The sequence below is a fragment of the Mya arenaria genome, chromosome 12 (genome assembly GCF_026914265.1).
Source record: "Mya arenaria isolate MELC-2E11 chromosome 12, ASM2691426v1".
NCBI lineage: Eukaryota > Metazoa > Mollusca > Bivalvia > Myida > Myidae > Mya > Mya arenaria.
Genome location: NC_069133.1, coordinates 54666357 through 54679830, shown reverse-complemented (window position 1 = coordinate 54679830; position 13474 = coordinate 54666357). Strand labels below are relative to the sequence as shown.

Here is a 13474-nt window from a genome sequence, read left to right as displayed (position 1 = left end):
GTCAATTGAATGTAGGGTATTGGACTTATAAGTGAAAATCCCAACTTGCCCTAAAACTTGAACCGGACGCTGACGCCAACATTGACGCCGACGCTGGGGCGAGTAGTATAGACCTATTCTTCGAATAGTCGAGCTAATAAAATCTATAACATCAACTGGAATTTTCTTGTCTATGTCAACTTGTAATGAATATGAATTGGTAGAGTCACAATTATCACCCAGGCCACAATTTCTCAAAATATCTGAAGTCCCTAAATTTAACAGAATCAATCTAACTTCAATAATTTATATTAATTGATTTTGTTCAATTTTTATTTTCTTAATGCATTTTGGACTTATACATACACTAAGTTCAAGATTGAAGTAAGAAATTGAGCGTAACAAAATAAGCTAATTACCCTTAAGAACTTTTGAGAAACTGGGGCCTGAATTGATGAATCAGAACATGATTGTGTTTATATTTGGACTTTATCATTCAAAAATACACAGAATTTGCCAGGGTTACAACATAATATTAAGCCAGCTCTGACAGTATGCCAATGAAAACAGTCTTTCTTCCAGCACAGGTTCAAGAGCTGGCATAGACACAATTTTGACATATTCAGGTTTACAAAATGTATCAGGTTTCCCAACGACTTGAAGTAACTAAGCCAATTTCTAATATTCTGGAGAGAAAAACACACACCACAAGCTTTATGTTTCCAGGAAAATTGTAGAAATAGTAATTGTGTAGGTAAATTAGGCTTAAACCTTATTGTATCAATTGTTTCTTACAGCATTAGTACAGAAAGTGGACTGAAGCAAGTCGAGATCTTAGATCTGGAAAATATATCAGTAATCTTCCAAGAAATAGGCTGAAAAAAGTAGAAGAGGCAATGATCTTGGATAGGGATTTCCCTAGCATTCCAATAATCAAATATTGTATACTGGGTTACCTTCTATGATCTTTATTCAAAGGTGTATCTTTGTTGCATTTTGCCAGAAACATTCATTTTGGCTTGATCTTGGTTGTATCTTAACTAGACTTTGGTTCTATTTTGCCATGAACTGTGTTACAATTGTTATCTAATCTTGGTTGCATGTAGCTTAAGCTTCGTGTTGATTTGATTTGATAATAATTCCAATCTGCCCACAGTTCTAAATTTAATGCGATGACCAATGAAACATTTGAGGCAGAAAACATAAAAGAATTAACTATGGCAGGTTTTCAGGATGTAGCGCAAATTTAAGATATACTTATGTTTGCCAATGCAACAAAAGTACAAACTTGGAGATATTCAAGAGTCTCTTAATATGTCTCTTATGTTGGAATGTCAAATGTCTTTGTGTTCCCAGCTAAACCCTTGTTACCATGACGTAAATGCACCAAAATCCTGTTTTTAAAGTATGTTATAGAAGCTCAAAATCAAGACACTTAGTCGCCAATTTGTATATCATTTAATTCTTTGCCAAGTTTCAGAAATAATACAGCAGTATGGCATTTTTCTTGATAGTGGTTTTAATAGGTTAAATAATAACCCAAAACTACTTTCATCTTGAATAATGTGATGCTAGTTTACAACATCAGTTTTGATGGATAGGCACTGTCATTTATTGCAAAGTTTTTCAGCTCTGAGTGAAACACTAAACTTAGTTCCATATGCAGATATAAGAAAATATCCTGATCAATTTAGCCAGCTTGGAAATGAGCAAAATTAGACCTGTCTTATCATGATCTATAGCAAATACAATCAATCTGGTCTCTGCAATAAGTCAGATTGCTGTACAAATATGGAGTCTGTCTTGTTCTAGACATAATGCGTTTCCATAGCATTCCAGCAGAATGTCTTGTTTACTTGTAATTCAATATATCACATGGCAATTTTCAACTGTTTTAAGTGAATTGCAACCATTACACGTTTTCTTATATAGCACTAGCGTAATTTAACTTGACATTGACGTCATTTCGTCCTCATTAAGAGTCAAACTTTTTACAAAATAATAAATAAAACTTTTATATGCGGATATCAAATAGTTTACTATTTCCAAGCAGCTATAGCTGACATCAATTGACCATCAAAATTCAAGTTGGTTATAAGTAAGTTCATTACAATACAAATATACATAACAATTGTTTGCCAAAATAAGCAACCACAAACCCAACAATTAATTGGTGCCCCCAAGGACGGTCAAGGGGTATGAAGCAATCTGACATTGGGGCCCCCAAGGACGGTCAAGGGGTGTGAAGCAATCCGACATTGGGGCCCCCAAGGACGGTCAAGGGGTGTGAAGCAATCTGACATTGGGGCCCCCAAGGACGGTCAAGGGGTGTGAAGCAATCTGACACAGGCGCAAAACTGGCTTTTTAGAAACCCTTTCAAGGTCTCTCCTGATCTCAGATTTGAAGCAAACTGGAATGTCAGTACTAAACAACAAATAAAATAACATCCAAAAGCAACCATTCAACTGAATTGACACAAGCTCTATTTAATACTGGCTTTTGTTGTTCTTTATTTCATTTTTTGTTAAAACCACATAAACCACAGAAAAGGAAGCCTATATTTGTAACAGGGTATGACATCAGATGGTTTTTTCATAATTAAATCCTATATTGGGGTCTCCTTCTGTGTTTCTATGTCTGGCTTGCTTTCACAAGACAGATTGCACGTCTCAAGTTTGTTAAAAGGAGACAGAGTGCACTTAGGATAAACCAACTATCTTGAGTGAGTTATCTTATTTTGGTCTAATCTTTCAGTCCACACATACACACATCAGTTCATGGAACAGGAAGCATTTGTGATATTTCTAGGAAGAGAAACTTTAAAAACAAAACTGTCTGGCAGGTCAGGTCAGGCAATGGAAGGCAATACTGGCTATTGTAATGAAAGGAGATGCAATTGTGCATCAAACAGTTCTAGATCAATACCAGAAATTTCCATTGAAGAACATTAAGTTACAGAAATGCGGAATTCCCCGAAGATAACTGTAGATTACAGTGTTATTTTAGTTCTGGCCATTTTTTTTAGTTTAAAATTACACAGTATTTTTAACATTCACCAACAGGAAACTGATGAACCATGTTTTGTACTCACGACCAGGTCATTTTTGCAAGGGGGGAATATTAATCCCTCGCATTATTTAAACAAATTACATTATGTAGAATATCATTAATATAATTTTTATGTGCAACAGCTTCTTATACAACTAAATATACTAAGGATCTGGCATCAGCTTGTCTAATGCTGGTCTCCGCAGACATTCATTGTCATAGATATCAGAACTGAATCCAATATAATACAGACAGTGAATCCGTCATCTCTTAATACGGTTACAGGATTTGCATATTTCTGGCACTTTTTTGTAAACTTGCAGAAGCTGACTGTCTTAATTTCATTCTCAATCTATAAGAACATGCCAGCCAGAAACGTCTTAAAACTGTTAGCCTGATGCTTTCCACCAGTAGCACATTCCATCACACTACAAAGGCAACCAGTGATCATTAATTGAGGAACACTCATTTTAATTGGTATTATTAAGCTTATGGAGTCAACCATGATGTTTGACAAAAAATTGTAAATAAGTGTATACAACAGTTCCTTGTAGGAATGGCTGCAATTACTCAAACGCTGTATGGTGGTGCAATACAAGAATGTTACTGAGTACCAATTTCCTAGCACTTTATCAACAAACATCAATATATACCCCACCCACCCCAACACACACACCCTCAGCTTCTGTCTTTATACATACATGTGATAATTTCTTGGGTCGATTCCGGGACACTCGTCGTTATGTCAACGCACACTAGGGGGGTCCGGGGGCATGCCCCCCCGGAATTTTTTTTAAATGGGGAACGTCTGTGGTGCATTCCAGAGCATATCTGGGGCTATTTTAGTCGTTTTTAACGTCGGGAAAATGTACCTATTTTGACTGCCAAGACGTATTTTTTACTTGACATGGTTGTTTTTTTTCTGCATTTTCTTGAAAAAATAAAACCACCAGATATTTTCCCAGGCTTTAAATGAAGTGCTAACCAGGAGGATATGCAGTCTACTTTCGGTTTCATCAAAACAGGAAATAAACAACTATACGGGCACCTGTTTTCCCGCGCTTTTGAGAACATGCGTTACAAAATATTTATTTTTTCATCACATTTAAAACGTTTGCAATTTATGACACATAATATTTTCAGACGATAAAAAAGATTTTCCAGTCGATGAGCTTTTTTCCGTTTGGAGATGCATATAATTTTGATAGAGACATGTCAACAATCGGCTGTATAAAGCGATCACGTGACTTACCATGGTCACGTGATTAAAGCATTCTATATAACCACCGGTAAACCCCATATCGTCAGTTTTATTTCGGCGTAAAAATACACGCGATAGTTCGGAAAAAAAATGTCAAAACACTAAAATTCCTTATGGACGCGTAAGTTGTTTAAAGTATAACGATGTATCGACTTTGAAATTTGAAAGGAATATGGGATGTTTTCCGTGTTTTAATTTTGTTTTTTTACTCATTTTGTCACTTTCTTTGAACTTACCTTCATGCTCGTTTGTCGGTAAAATGTGTGGAAACTATCAATTCATCAATTTAAAGCTATCATTCATAAGACCAAACAAATCCATATGAAAACAATGAATTTGTATACAAGAACCCTCCCCCACTCGTTAAGCACAACAATAGGCCGATAGATCAATTATCGGGTGATTGACGATGACCTCGACGACACACGTACCAATTAACGGATTAGTGTCAACATGTCCTGTGTTTTACGACCAGTGTCCCGGACAGGCAAAATAGCTGACTTACATTGGTAAAATAGGATAATCGATTCCGATTCCGAGATTTTTTTTTTCGTTTTTTTTTTTATGACTTTCCGGGACAAACATGCACCCTCCGTGACTCCGTGACAGAGATACGATTTCCGGGACAATCCCGGACGTCCGGGACGTTATCACATGTATGCTTTATAAAAGAATGAGTCTTTTTCGTAGCTGAATTCCCTATTATGATCAATGATGAGGCGGAGTAGTTGACTGCAGATGCTCGCTTACCTGCCCCTGTGCATTATTGAGGGGTTGTCCCAGGGTCTCCACGTCGCTGACAGAGGCCCCGACCTTGATGAAGCAGTATGAGCCTCGTGTGTTCTTACTGTTTCCCCATCGTGTCCTGAAATGTGGAAACGAGAACATTAATGACAACATGGTTCCATTAAACTATTTTTTTTTCATTTAATTTCTTCGGAAAAGTTAGTATGGGCCTCACATTATTAATGTTTCCTCATCCAATTCTGAAATAGTGTAGATCATGTATGTGAAGTCATAAATTTGTTTTTTCTTTCATCATGTCCTAAATAGTTAATATATTGTGGCATACAATATTTATTAGAGTTTTTGTATTCTCAACTCCATCTCGCAAAAACAGCTCCTTAACAAAAAGTAAGCGGGATGCCTAGTCTATCAAAGATCATAACTTATTAAAGCCAGAGTTAAGTTACCAGCCTATAAGGATAATGCAGTGGTCGGAATTAGCACAAGCCCGCAATCCCTGCACTGTTAAAATGCTTTCCGGGCTTGCTCAAATTCTGGGTTTTATATAGTGTGCATGCAGGGCTTATTAAAAAATGTAACTGGCAGTAGTATATGAATTCGGCTTTGTTCATCCAAAAGTCTAATTTCGATGACTGGTATTGTTTAATAAGTTCCAGGTCTTCTAGAAGTTTTGAGATAACCTCCCTGACAATGGTGACAATACATGATAGCTATGACTAAAACTCCATTTTCTCTTCAAAGAACTGACAAGCAAAAAAATTATATCCACTGGAAATGAATTCTCGAAATGTTCAGACATTACGCATGGTTCTGGGAAATGATATCTCATGAGAAATGTTGACATTTCTTCCAGAATAGAGTCCCATGGAATTAGAGAAACTTGATGATACAGTTTACTGCTACAGAAGGGTGAGCTCATAGAAAATACAGCATCAGCAAGGTAAAGGCTATATCCTTGATAATGTCAATGGCAAATGCGATATTATTTCATAAGACATTATTGTGCACCCTTATTTCAACATCGTTACGTTCTTGGCTATTACATAGAGTTCATTCACGCAAATATGCAACAAAATAATGAACCAATAACACGAAGGCAATTTCAATTTACCACTAAAATCAACAATGATCTTCAATTAAACAGCCTCGTGAAGCTTGTCTTTGAAGATTGAACTCTGATGTAATATCCTCCATATTCATATTGTCTTTCAGTAAGAAAGAATGTATGAAGGAATTTGTCACAAATCTAACAAAACAATCTGTCAAGTGTATTGAAATAATTGGAACAAGTAGTGCTCCTGTGACAAGTGAGCGTCTTAATAAGAAATTATGAAATGAAGAGTGAGCATCCGCGTCTTAATAAGAAATTATAAAACGACGAGTGAGCATCCGCGTCTTAATAAGTAATTATGAAAAGACGAGTGATTATGAAATGACGAGTGAGCATCCGCGTCTTAATAAGTAATTATGAAATGACGAGTGGGCATCCGCGTCTTAATAAGAAATAATGAAATGACGAGTGAGCATCCGCGTCTTAATAAGAAATAATGAAATGACGAGTGAGCATCCGCGTCTTAATAAGAAATAATGAAATGACGAGTGAGCAACCGCGTCTTAATAAGAAATAATGAAATGACGAGTGAGCATCCGCGTCTTAATAAGAAATAATGAAATGACGAGTGAGCATCCGCGTCTTAATAAGTAATTATGAAATGACGAGTGAGCATCCGCGTCTTAATAAGTAATTATGAAATGACGAGTGAGCATCCGCGTCTTAATAAGTAATTATGAAATGACGAGTGAGCATCCGCGTCTTAATAAGTAATTATGAAATGACGAGTGAGCATCCGCGTCTTAATAAGTAATTATGAATGACGAGTGAGCATCCGGGTCTTAATAAGTAATTATAAAACGACCAGTGAGCATCAACGTCTTAATAAGTAATTATGAAATGATGAGTGGAAATTCTGTATTCAAACATGATACTGTGGAGTGGCATCATTGTGCGCTGTCATTGTCTGAAGGAAAACCACCTTTGCCTTACTGTAGTACAAACTGTTGTGTTAGCAGTGTTGTTCATCACAATAAACCTCATGTTTGTAATACTAAGCAGGTGGTGACATGTTCAGAAAATTTATGTACAATAAACAGCTTTTGCTTTTATACTTAGTGACAACTACTAATAATTTGGAAGACAGAATGAAACTGTTGTCTATTATTTAGGTAATTGTGTTATGAACTATAAATTTGCTATCTACCACTTGTGTTAGTTGTTACTTTTCGTGATAATGTTATGTTTAACACATGTCATCACTGATGTACATGTGTATAAAAAACAAATAAAGATTTTTCCATGTTTAATATTGCATGGATTTCAATTACTATTGCCATTATCACGATCCAAAACAAACATGATGGCTGCTAATTTATATTTTTTTTATTTTCACATTTTTTTTACCTATCTATGGTATTAAGGGTTTTTATCAATTTTTTCTTGTGAATTTTGCCTGCTAGCATCCTAAAAACAGTTAAATACAGTAATAAGAAATTGTGATATTAACGAGTGAACATCCACATTTTAATAAGAAATCTTGAATGATATGACATGTAAGCGTCAGCATCTAATAAGAAATTATGATGTGACGTATGTGCAGCCGCATCTTAATAAAAAATCATGAATGATATGACAAGTGGGCTTCCAAATCTTAATCAGAAATCATGATTTGACGAGAGAGCATCTGAATCTGTATATAATGATATAACTAGAGATTGCTTTTATGAACAAGCCCTTGTCTCCCCCATTGTGTGGTTGTAGCTGAGAAATAAATAAAGATGGACATGAAATTTGTACTTTTGGACTGGAGACGAACAAACATAGGGGTTTTATACTGGTCATGATCAACATGCATACCAAGTATGAAGTTCCTGGATCCAAGTATGAAGTTCCTGGGTCCAAGTATGAAGTTCCTGGGTCCAAGCGTTCATTAGTTATTGAACAGAAAGAAGTGTGGAGTACAGACTGGCGACCAACAAATCAACCTTCTGACCTCAAGATCAATACTAAGCTACTAATCAAGACCAACTACCTCAAGGTCAATGTGACCTTTGACCTACTGGCCTGAAAATCAATAGGGGTCATCTACTAATCATGACCAACTGCCAAGCATTTTTAAATTATTTGGAAGAAACCTCAATGTCACCTTGATCTTTGACCTACTGATCCCCAAAAAATCAACAGAGCTCATCTACTAGGCAGTACCAACTGGCATATGAAGTATGAAATTCCTTGGTGCAAGACGTTCTATTATTGGAAACTGTTTTTTTATCTAAAGGTCAACTTGACCATGACCTTTGACAGACTGATCCCAAAATCAATAGTAGGGTCATCTACTAGTCCTGACCAATTGGCATATAAAGTATGAATATCTTGGTGCATATGTTCTAAAGCGATTTAGCAAAAAATGTCTATTTTCACCTCAAGGTCACAGCGAACTTGACTGACTCATCTCAAAATCAATAGGGGTCTTCTACTGGCCATGACCAACCTGTATACCAAGTATGAAGTTCCTGGGTCTTGGCCTTTTAAAGTTATTTAGCAAATAAAGTATGTCATACAGACTGACTGACTGACTGACTTGCTGACTTCCAATCAATGGGGGGGACATAATAATTGGGTAAATTGAATGGGGGAGACATAATAATTGGGTAAATTGAATGGGGGAGACAAAATAATTGGGTAAATTACAAATATACAAATATACAAATATACAAATTGCTGGGTCCCAAGTACTTTAATTGGAAAAGACACTGCCAACCACACCACTGTTGAAAAACGAGTGCTAAAGTAAGACAGCGGGCTGGACTATACGCTGCTTTTTAACTCCATTTTAACCTAAATGCAAATTATTCCCCTTGATTGACTTTTTTTACTGTTTTTTATGATTATATAGGCATATAACATCATTAACGTACCCGAATTGTGTCAAGTACTTTAAATGAGAAAAAGTTGATCAAGGGCCATCACTTTTATTTAGGATAACATGTAGTTATTTAACCAAACTGTATCATGGCTGTCAACTCTTGTGTTAAGTTTGAAGTTACAGTAAAACTGCGATCGCTCGAGGTCGCCAGGGACCGAGCCAAAACCTAGAGGGAACCGATGTTTCGAACGACCCGATTTTCAATTTTCCAGTTTGATATGAAATATCTTTCAGTGTATTTTAAGTTTGAAGTTGTCAAACAGACTGTTTACGAAGACACCGATTATGTGTTGCGTTGTGGAAATCGCGAATATGTTCAAAGGTTGACGTAAACTAAGTATGTAAAAAAAAGAAACAAGAGGCACATCAGTGCCTGTGCTCCACTGGCCAAAAGGTTCAAGCAAAGACCACCTAACGAACATTTTCGTCAAGTTTCATAGAAATACAATCATCAATTTTTGAGGAGAAGTTATTTAAAAAAATTTTTTACTTTAATAGCTCTGGCTGCCATGTTGTGCAGTAGACCGAAATGATTTGGGCAATTTGAGTAAAGGAGCACCAAACAAACATTTCTGTCAAGTTTTATCGAAAAAAGGTCATCGGTTTCGACGACAAGTCGTATAAAGTTTTTTTATTTTTTAGCTCTGGCAGCCATGGTGTGCAGTGGACTGGAACCATTTAACAAATTTTGGTTAATGACCATCCAAGGAACATTTCTGTTAAGTTTCATCAAAATCTGATCATCGGTTTCTGAGAAGATGTTCTTTAAAGGTTTATCTATTTTTTTGCCCTGGCAGCCATGTTGTGCAGCGGACCAGAACCATTTGAGCAATTTTGGTTAAGGACCACCCAAGGAATAATTCTGTCAAGTTTCATCAAAATCTCCCTATCCGTTTCAGAGGAGATGTCGTTTAAAGATTTTGCTATTTTTAGCTTTGGCGGCCATATTGTGCAATGGACCAGAACCATTTGAGCAATTTTAATAAAGGACCACCCAAGGAACATTACTGTCAAGTTTCATCAAAATCTGCCGAACCGTTTCAGAGGAGATGTCGTTTAAAGATTTTGCTATTTTTAGCTCTGGCGGCCATATTGTGCAATGGACCGGAACCATTTGAGCAATTTTGGTAAAGGACCATCCAAGGAACATTTCTGTTAAGTTTCATCAAAATCTGATCATCGGTTTCTGAGAAGATGTTCTTTAAAGGTTTTTCTATTTTTTTGCCCTGGCAGCCATGTTGTGCAGCGGACCAGAACCATTTGAGCAATTTTGGTTAAGGACCACCCAAGGAACAATTCTGTCAAGTTTCATCAAAATCTGCCTATCCGTTTCAGAGGAGATGTCGTTTAAAGATTTTGCTATTTTTAGCTCTGGCGGCCATATTGTGCAATGGACCAGAACCATTTGAGCAATTTTAATAAAGGACCACCCAAGGAACATTACTGTCAAGTTTCATCAAAATCTGCCGAACCGTTTCAGAGGAGATGTCGTTTAAAGATTTTGCTATTTTTAGCTCTGGCGGCCATATTGTGCAATGGACCGGAACCATTTACGCAATTTTGGTAAAGGACCATCCAAGGAACATTTCTGTTAAGTTTCATCAAAATCTGATCATCGGTTTCTGAGAAGATGTTCTTTAAAGGTTTTTCTATTTTTTTGCCCTGGCAGCCATGTTGTGCAGCTGACCGGAACCATTTGAGCAATTTTGGTTAAGGACCACCCAAGGAACAATTCTGTCAAGTTTCATCAAAATCTGCCTATCCGTTTCAGAGGAGATGTCGTTTAAAGATTTTGCTATTTTTAGCTGTGGCGGCCATATTGTGCAATGGACCAGAACCATTTGAGCAATTTTAATAAAGGACCACCCAAGGAACATTACTGTCAAGTTTCATCAAAATCTGCCGAACCGTTTCAGAGGAGATGTCGTTTAAAGATTTTGCTATTTTTAGCTCTGGCGGCCATATTGTGCAATGGACCGGAACCATTTGAGCAATTTTGGTAAAGGACCACCAAAGGAACATTACTGTCAAGTTTCATCAAAATCTGCCGAACCGTTTCAGAGGAGATGTCGTTTAAAGATTTTGCTATTTTTAGCTCTGGCGGCCATATTGTGCAATGGACCGGAACCATTTGAGCAATTTTGGTAAAGGACCACCAAAGGAACATTCCTGTGAAGTTTTGTCAAAATCCGCTTATCAGTTTCAGAGGAGATGTCGTTTAAAGTAAAAGTTTACGCACGCACGCACGCACGCACGCACGCACGCACTCACGACGGACAATCTGTGACGACATAAGCTCCATGGCCTTCGGCCAGTGGAGCTAAAAACAATAAATGAATAAATAAAAATGTTTATTTTAACAAAAAGCACATTTTCGTAACAAACAACATTTGAATGATAGTCCATATTGTGGCATTAGTCAGATTTAAGTTTGCGCAAAATCAAGGATTGTTGATTGGCGCATCTTGTCGGTTTCGCGAAACTGTTCAATCGTTATGTGACGTGACAGCATACAGAAGATGAAGTCTGAAGATCACGGTCAGCATCGGCAGTGAATTCAAAGAACTTTCTGACCACATCTAAAGTGTTATCTTCTCGTCATTAACTTCTCATAATTATCATCTCAAATGCCCATATCAACTAATATCGGTCATGCATTAACAGTGAAAAACGGTTTTTCACACCTTATCAAATTGCCTTTCAACCGTCATTGCAATTTTTACAACTTGCAAAAATTTTAACACCTAGCAATTGTTTGTTTCTTTTGGAACACGCATTCGGGAAAAAGTGTGAACTTATGTCCTCGAGGGAGCCATAAGGTTTTGTGCACAATTTGTGTACTTGGGACCGAGGATATTGCTCATCTGCTCAACATAATTAGGTTTCGATGCAGCGTGGGTATATTTTATATGAAAATAGAAGGAAAAAAGTTTGGGACCAAGCTCCGACCTCGAGGGAACGCTGGTTCTCGAACGACCGCTTGTTTGAGGGAACGCAGTTTCACTGTAATTGAATTAAGGGTGTATGAGTTATAAGTGAAAATTCCAATGTGCCCTAAAACTTTAAACAAACTTTTTAAGTCAATCAAGGGACAAAATATGTATTTACAAAACGTGGAGTTATGTAGCCTTATTGTGTGATGGCCTTGAACAACTGTGTGAAGTAAGAAGGGGCGAATAGTAAAGCCCTCCTTATTCTTGGAATAGTTGAGCTAAAATCATGAAACAGTTCTCAAAAGGTTGTTGAAATGAAAGATAAGCCTGTTGAACAGATTTGTTGAACAATTTACTTGAGTTGGAGGTATGGGTGTATGCCAAAACTCAAGAAAAAATCCTCTGATCTTCCACATGCATATCCCAGTGGGTATTCTCACCTTGCTAGAGGTATGCCTTTAATTAAACCCACAGGGGAGGTAACACCAGTACATAGGTCTCTATTTTGGTTTCCAAAAAAAGACACCTGCTTAATTCACAAAGGCAGGATTAACAATCAAAGGATAAGGCAGATTACAGTATATTCATGCACTTTTTCACAGGTTAAAGTTCATTATAATTGTTGAATGAATGAACTGACTGTTAATAGCTTCCAAAGTCTTCCTCTTCAGCTCCCAACCATATAATATTTTCAGACCACACCAATTAATGACCTTCACATTTTCATGGCTTAATAGTCTATATAGGCATATGAGTAAAAAGGCTTCAGGTATGCCCCAGACTTACTAAGGTCACTTTATGGTCATCTTGTCATGTAAAAATCAAAGTACTCTTTGTTGTCTTAAAGGCCTAGTTTAAGCCTTCTATAAGTGACCCGCCACCACCCAAACTGTGTATAGTACACAACCTCTGTTAATTGATCTTAATCTACTTGCCTTGATCCCTCTTATCAGATCTCCGATCTAAATATCCTGCTGTGCAGTTTTAGAAGTTTTATTATAGAAATGGACCCTAAATGGCCCTGATCCAATAAACGAATACACAGGAAATTGGCCCCTACTGTGACACCAGTGCAATTAGCAGGAGATGCACAGCAGGGGATTATCATGCCAAACATTCCTTAAACTAGGCCTTTAAATACATTTAAAATACTTTCCGGCCAATAATTATTATTTGTTTATAATCAAAATGATGTGTATGGTATCCAGGCCTAAAGTTGGGTGCAATAATTTTGAAATCTTCATTGAATTAGTTATTCTTTCTTTAGTCAAAAATCTAGAATATATATATACAGTATACCATAACAGTACTTATTCTCTTATCCAGTTAACAGTTTGCCCATCTTTGTGCGCCAACAAAATCGCTAAATTGTGTTTGAAATTTAAAGATCATTTCATAAAAAATGCCCAGAAACCTTGAGATGGAAAAAATCAGTCTGTTATTTGTCCTTTTCGTGGTCTACATGATCAAACTCAATTGCAGACGTGACAAAATAGGTGTAACTGTAAATTTGCTATTGTTTATA

At 36.8% G+C, this 13474-nt stretch overlaps 1 protein-coding gene across 1 annotated transcript in view; it reads right to left on the bottom strand.

The window, feature by feature from the left end:
• The window catches only part of LOC128211228 (spermine oxidase-like), a 60546-nt gene that overhangs the window by 8039 nt on the left and 39033 nt on the right, over positions 1-13474 (bottom strand). The window contains exon 4 of the mRNA XM_052915780.1: positions 5040-5154. Coding sequence (XP_052771740.1) covers positions 5040-5154 — 115 coding nt within the window. The remainder of the gene's footprint in view (positions 1-5039; positions 5155-13474) is intronic.